The 13,999-nt window shown below is 42.1% G+C and overlaps 1 protein-coding gene across 3 annotated transcripts in view; it reads right to left on the bottom strand.

The window, feature by feature from the left end:
• Positions 1 to 13,999, bottom strand: part of MYO1D (myosin ID) — a 326,601-nt gene that overhangs the window by 135,503 nt on the left and 177,099 nt on the right. For all 3 annotated transcript variants that reach the window (XM_035720987.2, XM_049114792.1, XM_049114793.1), the window contains exons 17-19: positions 8,014 to 8,237; positions 2,671 to 2,815; positions 2,031 to 2,135 (exon numbers count right to left, since the gene is read on the bottom strand). In XM_035720987.2, the coding sequence (XP_035576880.1) occupies positions 2,031 to 2,135; positions 2,671 to 2,815; positions 8,014 to 8,237 (474 nt within the window). The remainder of the gene's footprint in view (positions 1 to 2,030; positions 2,136 to 2,670; positions 2,816 to 8,013; positions 8,238 to 13,999) is intronic.

The raw sequence follows: 13,999 nt of genomic DNA, 5'->3' as shown, positions 1-13,999 counted from the left end.
AGCATTTTATAACTGTAGATAATGGAAAGTGGTTGTTTCAAAAAGAATCAAAGCATAAAGAGGGCTTAACTGAAATCATACCAAGTTTACCTTGGCATGTCCTTGGAACTGAAAAATTTCTAAAAAAGACATTAGCTAAACTCAACACCAAAAAACCCCAAACAATCTGATTAAAAAATGGGGAGAGGAACTGAATAGACATTTTTCCAAGGAAGACATCTAGATGATCAAGAAGCACATGAAAAGATGCTCAACATCACTCAGCATCAGATAAATGCAACTCAAAGCCACAATGAGATATGATCTCACACAAGTCAGGATGGTTAGAGTCAAAGACAAGAAATAACAAGTGTTGGTGAGGACGTGGAGAAAAAGGAACCCTCGTGCGCTGCTGGTGGGAATATAATTTGGTGCAGCCACTGTGGAAAACAGTATGGAGGTTCCTTAAAACATTAAAAATAGAACTACTAAATGGATCCAGTAATTCCACTACTGGGTATTTACCCAAAGGAAAGGAGAATACTAATTCAAAAAGATATCTGCACTCCTGTATTTACTGTAGTATTATTTTTAAGAGTCAAGATATGGAAGCAAGCTACGTGTCCATCAAAACATAAACTGATAAGGAAGATAGTGTATATATATGTATATATGTTACATATATATATATATAATATATACATATGATATATTTAATAGATTATCACGCAACCATAAAAACAATGAGATCTTGCCATTTGCAACAACATGGGTGAACCTAGAGGATATTATGTGAAGTCAAACTGAGAAAGAAAAATACCATATGATTTCACTCATACATGCAATCTAAAAAAGAACAAGTGAATAAATAAAAAGCAGAATCAGACCTATAAATACAGAGAACAAACCCAACTGATGGTTGCCAGAGGGAAGGGGGTAGGGGGGCAGGCAAAATGCATAAAGGGGTGTGGGAGAAACAGGCTTCCAGTTATGGAATGAAGAAGTCACGGGAATAAAAGGACAACGTAGGAAATATAGTCAATGATACTGTGATAGTGTGGTATGGTGACAGGTGGTAGCTATAGTTGGTGAGCACAGCATAACGTATAGAGTTGTTAAATCACTAGTTTTACCTAAAATTAATATAACATTGTGTGTCAACTATACTTAAATAAAAAAATTTATATCATTTAAGATATAGTGTGAAGAAATATTATTTTTCATTGAGTTTAGAAACATAAGAATGGTAGGGGCAGAGGGATTGGGGGAGAGAGAATCCTCAAGCAGACTCCCTGCTGAATGTGGAGCCTGACATGGAGCCCGATCCCAGGACCCTGAGATCACAACCTGAGCCAAAATCAAGAGTCAGATGCCTAACTGATGGAGCCACCCAGATGTCCCAGAAATAGTTTTCTTAAATTCATCGATTTCATTAATATTTTGAAGTTTATTTGCATACTTTTTACAAAATGCTTTTTTATTAATTACTGCAATTTCCTCTCTATTTTGTGAAAACAAGTATTTTAAAGTTTTTAAGTGCCAGTTATGTCGCCTGCCTTCCACAATTCATTTGCCTGGCTGCCATCATCTGCAGGTAATAGTCCACATACACATCTTGCCTCAGAGAAACAACTAAATTCACAGCACATGACTCCCCCTCCCCCACCACCTGAATTCTCTGTCCTTGAGACTATGTTCTTCTTCCCTCCTTCCCTACCTTTAAAATAGCAATAAAACATGTACAAGTAGTACTATAAGATCATGAAATGTTATTCTATGAAAGACACCCATGCAGTGAAGTACAAATTCCGGATCTCAGGGAGGTTCTCCCCACCCCCCCCGAAACAGTAACCCCAAATCTTCACTTCCTAACCCTGAAGCTGTAGTCACCTCAGCCACTGCAGCCTGGCCTCAGCACAGGCAGGTGGTGCTCACTGATGGTGGAGCTGGGGCTGGAGCTAGTAGGAGGTTTGACTGCAGCCACAGCTAAGTTAAGGTCCTCTGAATCCATCTTTTCTTCCCCAGGGAGGCCTATTTCCAGGCTGTCTCACCTTACGGACATGACAGGAAAAGAGGACATTCATGTATTTGTCCTTCCGTTTCAGTTCATTTGCAACGGGGACGAAAGTGCCTGAAGTCTGAGGTGTATCTGGCTTCTGAAAGAAAAAGGAAACATGATAAAATGATTCTGCTTAGCATTTTAGATGAAAAGGCAATCTTTTAGTAGCCTGCTTTACAACCACACTCAGACGGTTTCACACACATACTTTTATCTCCTATCCCAGATGGTGGGCTGCTGCAGGGGTGTTATACCACCAAAGGGCCTATCAAATTTTTAAAATAAGGAATGGGAGAGAGGATGAAATGCAGCTTTGGGAATAATTAATATAAAGGTGGTGATTAAAAATAGCTGTTGAATTATGCAAGGGAAGGTTCAAATGTGCAAAAATTAGGTTTTGGAGTGTGTACCTAATACATATGGCACAGAGCGACAGACAAGCCTTTTTTAAAGCAGGGGAAACATCAAACATTGCACAGCTAGAAGCCAAAAAAATCTTTTAGTTTAGTATCACTCATGAAAGTTTTGTTTCTGTAGTTGTCTCATTCTTTCCACAAATTTCTGGGGAAAAAGTCTTTTCTTTCTTTGTAAAGGGAGCAGGAGTAGATTCCACTTTGTTCTCCTCCACCTACCGAAGCAAGATAGTTGCCTTCCCAGGCTCTCTGGAGCCCAAGGTCAGCCCTTTGACCTTTCAACATTTCCATGGCTGCAACCTTTGCCCTGACCTGGGGCAGGTCAGAAGCGGGCAAGCTCTTGATGAGCTGGGATGCTCTCCATCTGCAAGAGAATAAACGAAATGTATTAAGATTTAGAAACCCAATCCCATTCATGTCCCCAAATAACTGAGCTGTCATTAAGCAGAATTTAAACCAAACTATTTACATGCTACCCCAACTCCCCCACCCCAAAGGTCTCCAAGATATACACAGAACTTGTTAAAATATACAAAGACTTTTGTGTAACTTGCTTTGTCATTTGTGTTTTGAAGTGACTAGAACTCTGTGGTACATGGGTTCTTATAACATTTACAGTCAGGGCACAGAAAGTTTAGATTAATCCTTCCTTCATCCAACACTAAGGCATTCACTGAGCACTCTCGAGGCACTTACTAAACTCCAGGTGCTGTTCTAGGTGGTGGAAGCCCAGCAGTAAACAAATGGATAAAGGTCCCTTCTGCTAGGTGCTTACATTCCAGAAGCGGGGACAGACAACAAACCAAGTGTGAGTGATGTGCTAAGTGCTATGAAGAAATTCAGGCAAGGAAAGGACAGGAGCCCAGTGGCAGGCAGGAACAGGGGGCGGGTCTTATTTATACAGGGAAGTCTGTGGGGCACCACTGATCAGGATAGATGAGCAAAGACCTTCAGAAGTGAGGGGGGTACATGGATATTTGGGCAACAGCATCCTCTCCAGGGGGAGAGCACAGCAGGGCAAAGGCTCTAAAGCATACACTTGCTAGGCAGATTGGAGGACCAATAAGGAGCCCTGAGGAGTGCAGGAGGGCAGGCACAGGGGGTGGGTGTGGGCACAGGAGGGGAGGCCAGAGGGCAACCCAGGGACAGATCTACAGAGCACAGAGGCCACTGTCAGGTCTCTGGCCTTCACTCTGGATGAGACTCGATGCCACTGGGAGGTTCTGAACAAGGAAGGGACACATCCTGACTCCTGCTTTACAGAATCATTGCTCTGTTGGAAGAAGGCTACCGTGGCTCTTTCCATACGGCACATGGGAGAGGTCGGTGGCTGGGATCAGGGAGGAAGTGGTGGAGGCAGAGACAGCTGTTGGTCCTGGATGTATTTTGAAGGACACGCCAGTAGATCTGCTGATGGATAAGACACGGGAGCAAGAGAATAGGGGAGATTTAAAGACGACCCCAAGACTGCTCGGTCCAAGTAACTGAAAGCATAAACTGGAAGCAGTCTATTCCTGATTGAGCAAAACAAGCACGAGGCTTTTATTCTGTCAGGGCTATCCCAGCCTCACATGGACTTATGTCCTCCTTTCTGCTGCAGGAGCTTGCAGCAGGGGTTGGAAACAAACCCACAATTTCTCTATGTCAGATGAAATAATCGAGGCTGGTGGTCCTCTAGCTATCTTCCCCAGGACGCAAGGAAGAGATGCCCCTGACACTGAGAGGTGGTGCTCTTTCCCCGATGTATGTACACAGAACGTCAGACCACTTCCATCTTATATTTTCCTGAGATGTATTCTGGCTTCAAGACAGTGACTGGAGCTCAAAGGTTTGTTTTTCTCTCTTACATTCCGACTGAAATAACCAAATAAATATACAAATAAGGAAAAGCTCTGTAAGCAGCCCTGAAGAATAGGAATGATGTTGGTGAACTGAGAGACAGGAAGACCTTGTTGGAGACCTGAAGTAGACTGGACCGAGCCACTGGTGAAGTGGCTCAGTGCCAAGCAGTCCACCTGGTGGAAGGAGAGGAGCCCCTTCGGCAGAAATGGCCTGGAGAATCGTTGGGCCTGAGCAGCTGGGGCTGGTGGCCAGGGCAGGTGGTGAAGGATCTCACAGAGGAAGAAGTGCCAGCTCTCTGCACAAAGAATGGTTGCCCATGGTGAGATGGGGACCCCTGTTGTAGCAGACAGCATAGGAGGTAGGATTCAAAAACACAATAGCGTGTAAAAAGTAAAGGCTCAGATTAATGGTGGAACCCTCCTCTCTGCTTTCTATGGCCAACAGACAACCCAATGGGACAGATTATATTAAGGTCATTAATATTATACAGATTATATATAAGTATATAATTATAATTATATTATACAGATTATATTATATTAAGGTCATTCCAGAAGACGCTGAAAGAATGACAGGATAGGAGCAGTTGGTGGTCACAGGTGACAGGCACATCCTACAACACTACGTGGCTTGCTGAGCAGCTGCCCCAAATTAGCCCTTGGGTCGCAAATTTTATTCCTGGGGTGGGAGGGAGCAGTCTTTTCTCTGTCTGCTGGTCTGTTTTCAGCCTGAGTGCCCAGTCCATCTGCTCCTTCTTTACACCCACTGTGGCCCAGGATGAGGTCCATATCTGACTGACTCCAGGGCACAGAGGCACACAGGACATCTGGGACTTGACCTATATAACCATGGACAGCACCACACAGGCTTCTCACTCTGATCAAGGAAACTGCCATCTACAAAGGTCCATAGCCCCCAACATTTTTATGTTCACCAGCCTCAACAATATGATAAGGAGGACAAAGCTGAGCATGAGTAAGGCTCCCAGGCTCCTCAGAATGAAAAAGAATTACTGTGAGGAACAGGAGTGAGCTTAACCATGATTAGTCACACGTTGAGATTTTAGAAACAAACAAACAAACCCCCCAAAAAACAAAAGCCAACAACCACAGCAGGGTCTTTTAACACATTTCTCTCAGTAGTCCAGTCCACAGATCAAAAAAGTGAAGAATAAATTAAGTAGGATACAGTGACAAATCAGGGGTTGGTAAACCACAGTCTGTGCCAAATTCAGCCCATGGCCTGGTTTTGTGCTGCTCACAAGCTAAGAATAGTTTTTTTTTTACATGTTTGACAAAACCAGAGCAAAACAAAGTATGTGACAAAGACCATATGTAGCCCATAAAGCCTATGATACTTATCACCTGGCTCATAACGGAAAAAGTTGCCTTTGGATGAGATTAACACAACTGGCAGGATTCATTCAGAATCCTGCGTGTGCTTGTTGCGCGTGTGGGCACCCACATGTGTCTGCAAAGTCAGCAAACAGAGCCAATGCATGCTTTTCAAAATGCTCATTAACTCAAAGCCCCGAGAAGGCTGTTTGGGACTGTCTTATATCTTTCTTGTTTGTCACCATATCCCTGGAATCTAGGACAGTGCCCATGACATAGTTGGCCTTGAGTAAATATTTGCTGAATGAATAAATTAAATTTTGCAAAAATTAATGAATTCTAGGCTATATATAAAACCATCGCAATCTAAAAAGAAGACTGTATAAGCCACAGTGCAACACAAAATCAATAGTTCTTTGTGGCCATTAAAAATACCACATAGATCTTTCTTTATAGACATGGATTTTTAAGTAATCCTATAACCATGCTTGTGTAAAAAAAAAAAAAAAAAGGGAAAAAAGTCCAGATATGTGACTGTGTATGCATACATACTCTTATTATGAGCAAACATTTCTACAGTGTTTATTATGTGTCAGGCACTATCTGAAATGCTGTGTGTGTGTGTATTATTTTACTCATAATCTTTTCAAGAACCCTATGAGCAGGTACTACTATTATGGCACTTTTGTAGATATGGTAACTGAGGCACGGATTATCTAATTTGCCCAAGATTATACAACTAGGCAGCAGCAGAGATTAGAATATAAGCCCCAGCTCCAGGATTTGTGTTCTTAACCACTATATCATGCTGTCTCTTATATGTGGGTGTGTGCTTGTAAATGCACAGACACAGACATAGAAGGATACAAACTAATTGTTAAGAGTGATTATCTTAGGGGAAGGGTATAAAATGGGGGAGAGGAGGAGGTGTGGAGGATTTCAGTTTTATATCCTATGTATTTCTACATTAATTCTCTTTAAAAAAAACAGTACACATGTATTTATGCATAGCTTAATTACTTTTTAAGTTAAGTTAAAATTCAGGTTACAGACACCATTCATGAAAAACACTTACTTGTGCATTAAAAGCCTGCCAGGATTTACAACAAACATTTATAGTATTAGATCTGAAAACTGAGGTAATTTTGCTTTCAATAATTCTTTATTGTTTGAGTTTTTCTTTTTATGAGATACCATTTCTTTTCTTTTTTTTTTTTTTACAAAAAGCAAATGGGATACATAGTAAAGAATTTTCTTCCTATGCATTTTTCTTTACCTTTTGATATTTGCCACCAACTATACAGAGCTAACTCTAAAGGAAGATAAAATCTGATTTAGCACAGAATTATAAATTAGTTCTTTTACATTCAGTATGCCAATTATTTCATAGTGTTCTTTGTGGAATACCACAATGCCAAATGACCACATCTGAGAACCATTAGCTTACTTTATGTGACTAGATGGCTGTATCTAAGACACAGCTGAATTAATCTGGTGCACACTAGTATCAAACAAGTGTGAATAATGAGAGCTAAGAGGCCGTGAATAACTACAAACTCAGACTCATCGGGGCAGTTAATAAAAAACGAAGAGTAGCTGGAAACATACCAGATTTTAAATGGGTATTTATTTATGTAAAAATAAATGGTTGCTCTAAAACTATTTCCCCCCTCACACTTTAGAATCATCTAGGGGGCGCCTGGATGGCAGTTAAGTCAGTTAAGCATCCGACTCTTGGTTTTGGTTTCAGGTTGTGATCTTGGGGTCATGAGATGGAGCGCTACACTGTGGAGTCTGCTTGAGATTCTCTCCCCCTTTCCCTTTCCCCCTCCTGCTCATGCTCTCTATTTCTCTCTCCTTCTCTCTAAAATAAATAAATCCTTAAAAAAAAATCATGCGGGAAACTTTAGGAAGGACCTTTGTTTGGGCTCCACTCCCCAGTTCTGTTAAATAGGACTTTCTGGAGACTTGGGCTTCGGTATGTTTAATAAACTCCTTGGTATATTTCATAACCAGGATAGAAAAGCATTGTGAGAAAGACTCACAGACTTTCCAGTTTGAGTTACATGTGGGGATTTTAATAGTTATTTTTTGCTAATAAAAGAAAGAGACGGCATGCTAATAGCTTATCTTAACTATGTCATGATCCAGGGTTTGTGGCACACTGCTGTCAAGTGCCAAAGGAATGCACTTCCTTTAGCATAGTTCTATTGTTTTGAGAAGTAAACAGATGTGTTTTGAGAGTGAAATTTATAGACCTGGAGCCACGAGGTAAAGGCGTAGTGGCAAACAGCTAAGCCAGTATCATGGCCTCAGACTTGTGACTTTATACATTAAGTGTGCTACCAGAAACAGATGCAGCACATCCCAACTGGCTCTTTCTTACCTATTAAAAATTGCCTGCAAGGCCTCCTCGAAACGGCGAAGAACTTTAGGTGGGGTTGGCCACTTCACGTGCTTCCCGTGGTCCTTCATGGTCTTGACACCATGGAAGCGTCTGGCAACCTCCTGAATGTAGGATTTCACCTTGTAATGCCGGTAGTATCTGATAATTGTCAGAGCTGCTTTGGTTCTCTTGTACCGCATGCGGGCCAGGGTGCCTCGCCACACCTTCACAATAGAGAAGGAAAAAGACAAGTGTTGCTTGTTGGCTGAGTCAATGGTATGGGACTTTTAAGTTAATTGTATAAGATCCTCCACTTATAAACTATGAGCGGGGTGACGGGGTGAGGGGGTGTAGGGGTAGTTTGGGATCTTGTCTATGGTCAACAAAATCAGGTGGATTTTGCATGCCACCAACAGATGGCGCCAGGAGTCACGCTGGTCATTTCACTTCAGCTGTCTAGCTGCTCCTTTTTTTTTTTTTTTTTTTTAAAGATTTTATTTATTTATTCATGATAGTCACAGAGAGAGAGAGAGAGAGAGGCAGAGACACAGGCAGAGGGAGAAGCAGGCTCCATGCACCAGGAGCCCGATGTGGGATTCGATCCCGGGTCTCCAGGATCGCGCCCTGGGCCAAAGGCAGGCGCCAAACCGCTGCGCCACCCAGGGATCCCTGTCTAGCTGCTCCTGATGCACACTGGGGTGTGTGCTGACTCGGAAGCAGAGTCATGTTTTAACTTTATGGTCATGAGGAGAAGAAAGCCAAAATGCAAATGTCCCTGGAGAAATATTTTAAGTATGTTGAAAGGAAGCAAGATGAGTCAGAACCAAAAGCCATCGATATCTACAGTTCTCTAATGAAACCTGGCTTTATACAATTATATCACTGGCTGTTAGTGTACCATCATGTTGGATTTACAAACTGATTATACACAGTCTGTGCAGCCCTGCTCTCCAGGTGCTATGTAAATTCCCCCCAAAATTAGATGTAATCTTGGGGAAAGGGTAAAACAGATGACTAATAGTGTATGAATCTTTAAATTTTTTTCAGTGCTCAGAAATCAATCAGACAATATATAAATGTCTCTGCGCCAGCTTTACCCAAGCATGGTGAAGTCAGAGATACTTATACTCTTCCTTCAGGATCCTTTGCCCAGATTCCTGTACTTTTCAATCTCTCAAGTAAAAAGAGATTTGGCATAATCTTCACTTCATTATTGGCTCTTCCCCTATATGTGTCCTCCACCACCAAAACTTAATCTTTCTTCAACAATATTTCCAGCATAAACCCCTTTCTGTTCCTTATTGCTACTAAAATCTCCAAGATCCTTGGGATCCCTGGGTGGCTCAGCGGTTTAGCGCCTGCCTTCCGCCCAGGGCATGATCCTGGAGACCCAGGATCGAGTCCCGCCATCGGGCTCCTTGCATGGAGCCTGCTTCTCCATCTGTCTCTGCCTCCCTCTCTCTCTCTCATGAATGAATAAATAAAATCTTAAAAAAAATTAAAAAAAGAAATAAAATCTCCAAGATCCCAAACTACTTGCACTGCTTTCTCCAACAGACCCCTTGTACACAGCGCCATGGTTCCAGTTGATATTTACTGCTGTCACTTAGATAACCAGCCCAATTCTTAGGTTGTCGGTATTAACTTCCCTCCCTGTCTCTGGCCTCCCAAGGACCAAGATTTTCCACCTCTAGTTCAAAGCCCACAGTATGGGTCCTCCAGAGTCCCTCAGGGTTCTTGTACTTTCTCTTAAATCCCCACCTGTGCCCACCAATTTCTCAGAAAAACTGGTGCAATGCCTCTTTTATACGCTCATTTTATTTAATCAATTAATTAATTTACTCATTTTAGATGTTTCTTGATGCAGACTCCTAAATCGGCATCACATGCTTTTTTCTACCTGCTGCACAATGAGGATAGATTTGTTTGTATGGGATACATGAGGTCATCACCTAGGGACCCCAAAGAGGAACTAATGAGTCAAGGAAAACTATGATATGTGAGGGAAACGTGACATATGAGCAATTTGTGATGGGAACCTAGAGCTCACGTACAAACAGAATATATAAAGACCATGAGGCAATGAAAACTTGTTTCTGCATGTGGCGTCAGTACAGAAACCCTTTTTAGCCAAAATGGCTCTCTTCCCTGTCGCCAAATCCATCATGCAGATGGCTTTGTTACGCCTCCACCCAAGTGCTAAAATAAAGGTCCCTTCTTTAGCATCTTGAAAAACCAAAAGAATACAATTACAGGGTGGAAGTCTGTGATTCAATTTCTTAAACAGAACACATTTTTCAAGTTTCATACTGTTTGTTGCTTTTCTACTTTTTTAAGAGGAAGGAAATTAAGACTCCCTGGAGCCACACCTGTATAGAAAATCAATCCTTAATTTTAAAGGAGTGTTCACAGAATTTCTTATTAAAATGGTGTTGGTTTAATTTTTCAGTAATTTTGGGGAAAAAGCATAAGTAAGGGGCAGGTTTTTAGGGTTAACATTTTTTTAAAATGTGTATTTATTTGAGAGAGAGCGAGAGAGAGTGCACATGCACGTGGGCGGGGGTAGAGAAGGGCAGAGGGAGAGGAAGAGAATCTCAAGCAGACTCCCTGTTGAACCACAGAGCCCAATGTGGGCTTGATTTCACAACCCTGAGATCATGACCTGAGCCAAATGAAGAGTCCAATGCTCAACCGACTGAGCCACCCAGATGCCCTTATGTGTAGATTAAAAAAAAAAAAAAACTTTGTTTATTTTGGAGGGGGAGAGAGAAAGAAAGAAAGAAAAGAGAGAGAGAGAGAGAGAGAGAGAGAGACAGAGGGAGAGGGAGACAAAGACTCCCCATTGAGCAGGGAGCTCGAATTGGGGTTTGATGTCATGACCCTGAAATCATGACCTGAGCCAAAATCAAGAGTTGGATGCTTAACTGACTGAGCCACCCAGGTGCCTCTGAATAGGCAGATTTTTTTTTTCTCAGTCACGTGTCCATGTGTCCTGGACTCTTTTTTTAAAAAGACTTATTTATCTATTTGATAGGGAATAGGGAAGGGGCAGAGAGAGAGAGAGAGACTCTCAAGCAGACCCTGTGCTGAGCACAGAGCCTGATGTGGGGCTTGATCTCATGACCCTGAGATCATAACCTGAGCTGAAATCATGGGTCAGACACTTAACCAACTAAGCTGGGGCCTTAGGTAGCTACCACCATGCTCCCTTCTTAATAGTAAAGAAATGCACCAGAAGTTTGCTTCACTGAGTCTGGGGTGCCTTGTATTCTTTGGGCTTGGTTGAGGACAGATATTCTTTTTTCCATACCTTGTGGAGCTTTTTCTTGGTTCGGCTTTAATATTATTCCTTGCAGATGCATCCCCTACTCCTTGCCCACTTATTGGTATATCAGAGGCAGGAGACATGCTAAACCTTTTTGACTCTTCTTGCCTGAAGGAAAATGTCTTCTTAATGGAAGGGGAGGAATGGGGTATTCTAGGCCTTCCTTCTGGCATACATTTATAGTTAATGCCAACTCCATCAAAAGCAATGAGACTTTTCAGAATTCCCTCCTTGTAACTTCTCCATGTTCCATTCTTCTCCTTGAAGAATATATTGATTTTTTTAGCTCCTTCATTCAATTTGGTCCAATTTTTCTTTTTCTGGGTGACACTTCTTAGTTTACAGTATGAAGCTGGGATTTTTTTTTTCTCGTTTCAGGCTTTGTGGCATGTTCTCGGTCATATTTACATTTTTGTTAATTTCAGCAAATTTGGGGGAAAGGAATTTTTGTGAGCCTGCGGTTACATTGTCAGCTTTGTCAGAAGTCCCTTAGGCTTTACTTTAACAAAAAGTAGCACTGAAGAATTACAGAGAAAAATGACTGCATGCAAAAAATTATTCATGTATTTTTCCTTAGAATCTAAGCATATTTGGTTTAAACAGATATGCTCCCACAAGTTGGTGAGTCTGTGTAGGGGAGGGTTGTTGATTTTCCCACGAAAGATCTGCAGGTTGAAATTTAAGGTATAAGACAGATTTTTCCACTTCCCTCTTTGTTTAAACTGGCTTAGTTGGGGTTTTCAAGAATCATATAAAGTGTCTGCAGAGGAATCTGCCTGATGATAGGATGTCAGACAACAGAAAATTAAATGTTATATTCAACAGCAAATGTTTAATACTTATATGCATATGTCAGAGAGGCTCAACAAAAATAAAGAAGCCAAAGGTCCTTGTTAACACAATATTAACTTTAAAAGAGGAACCAACCTATGTGTTTTAGGATATGATGCAAGAGAGTGGAAGTTGAAGGCTGAAGGTGACACAATGGGATCTGGGAGGGAAAGTTAAGCAGAAGCTATAAAGCAGGTGTCAGACTGACAGAGAGGGCCTGTAAGTCTTTTCTCAGATAGAAGAGAGAACAGAGGCAAACAGAGAGGCCAGCTCAGAGGGACCAGCCAAGGTACAGAGAAAGACCATTCAAGAATAGTGTATACACCCTTGCTGTTGAGACAGTCCAATTCCTCTCTTGTGTACCTTTACCCCCTGTAGTCAATTCTGCTAACACAGCAGTCAGAGTGATCCTTTGAAGGCCAAAATCAGATCATGACACTTTTCTTCCTGAAACTTTGCCACCACTCTCCATTTCCCTGAGTGACCCCCAGACCCCTCGCACTAACCTACATGGGCCCAAGTTCTCTGGGGCAGTTACCTCCCTCCCCTACTCCCTTTTCCTAGAATGATCTCCCTCCAGATATCGCATGGCCAACTTCTTCACTTTCTCTCTGTGTCCCTGCTCAGTGGTCATCTTCCCAATGAGACTGGCCCGGACCATCCCATTTAAAATTCAACTTGTCTCCCTACCTGGCACTGTCTGTTCTCCTTACCAGGCTCTGTCTTTTCTCTTGCCTCTAGCATTTGACACTACAATACAGCATGTAACTCACATGTTACTGTGTTGGTTACCCTCTCCTCCCACTGGCATTTCAGCTCCACCAGGCCAAGGGCTCTTTGTCTCTTTTACTCACTGATGAAACTCCACTGACTAGAACAATGCTCAGAACATAGTGGCCACTCCAGAGTATCTGCTGAATAGAATGAATGTTTTCACCTTCATCTTTCAAGCCTGATACTAAGTCTTTCATTGTGGCTGTCGTGTTTTCCATTTTCAAGACTCATCCTTGTTCTCTAAATTTTTCTTTTCTTTATTTAAAAGATTTTTATTTGAGAGAGAGTGAGTGTATGACTCAGGGGAGGGGCAGAGGGAGAAGAAGAGGGAGAAACAGACTCCTTGCTGAATGGTAGCCCGACGTGGGACTCCATCCCAGGATCCTGAGATCATGACCTGAGTCGAAGTCAGATGCTTAACTGACCGAGCCACCCAGGTGCCCCCAAATATTTCTTTTTAAGAGCACATTACTCTTGTTTAAGAGAAGCAACGTCTCATCTTTCCTCTCTGAGGTTATGAATAATGATTTTACTTTTTACAATTCTCCCTGGGTTGTATGTTCCTTCTAAATCTCCTCTACTTCCATTTGTCTTGGTCTTGACCTTTTGTGCTAGAGGCCTTCCTTGAATATTCTGGGATCCTTGGCCATCTATTACTGAATGCCACTCGAAAGCTCTGTGTATGTGCTTTAGGAATGGGGGGACTTCATTTCATAGGGTAATTAGGTGAGTTCCCCATCTGTGGAAAACCCCAGAACATCAGTGTTTTCCCTCTTTGCTAGCAAAATTCTGAGTAAAGGGGCATTGAGGGTTATCTTTAGTATCCAGATTTTCACTTCCTTTCCTAGATTTCAGTATGGCGCCTAACCCCTCTCCACCACTGTGCTTGGTGTCCTCCAAAGCCCAGAGTTTCTCTGGTTGTATTTCTTCAGAGTAAGTTTCTTGTCTTCTACCAGAACAAGGCTGAGGTAGTGAAGTGCCTTTGTGAGGTCTGGGAGGAGACCTTTGTTTTGCTCCTTATACAGACTGTTAACCAACCTCCTTCAGTTCTCTCCC

This window comes from Canis lupus, chromosome 9, assembly GCF_003254725.2.
Source record: "Canis lupus dingo isolate Sandy chromosome 9, ASM325472v2, whole genome shotgun sequence".
Classification (NCBI taxonomy): domain Eukaryota; kingdom Metazoa; phylum Chordata; class Mammalia; order Carnivora; family Canidae; genus Canis; species Canis lupus.
The sequence above is the reverse complement of the archived record's forward strand: the minus strand, read 5'-3'. Positions and strand labels throughout refer to the sequence as shown.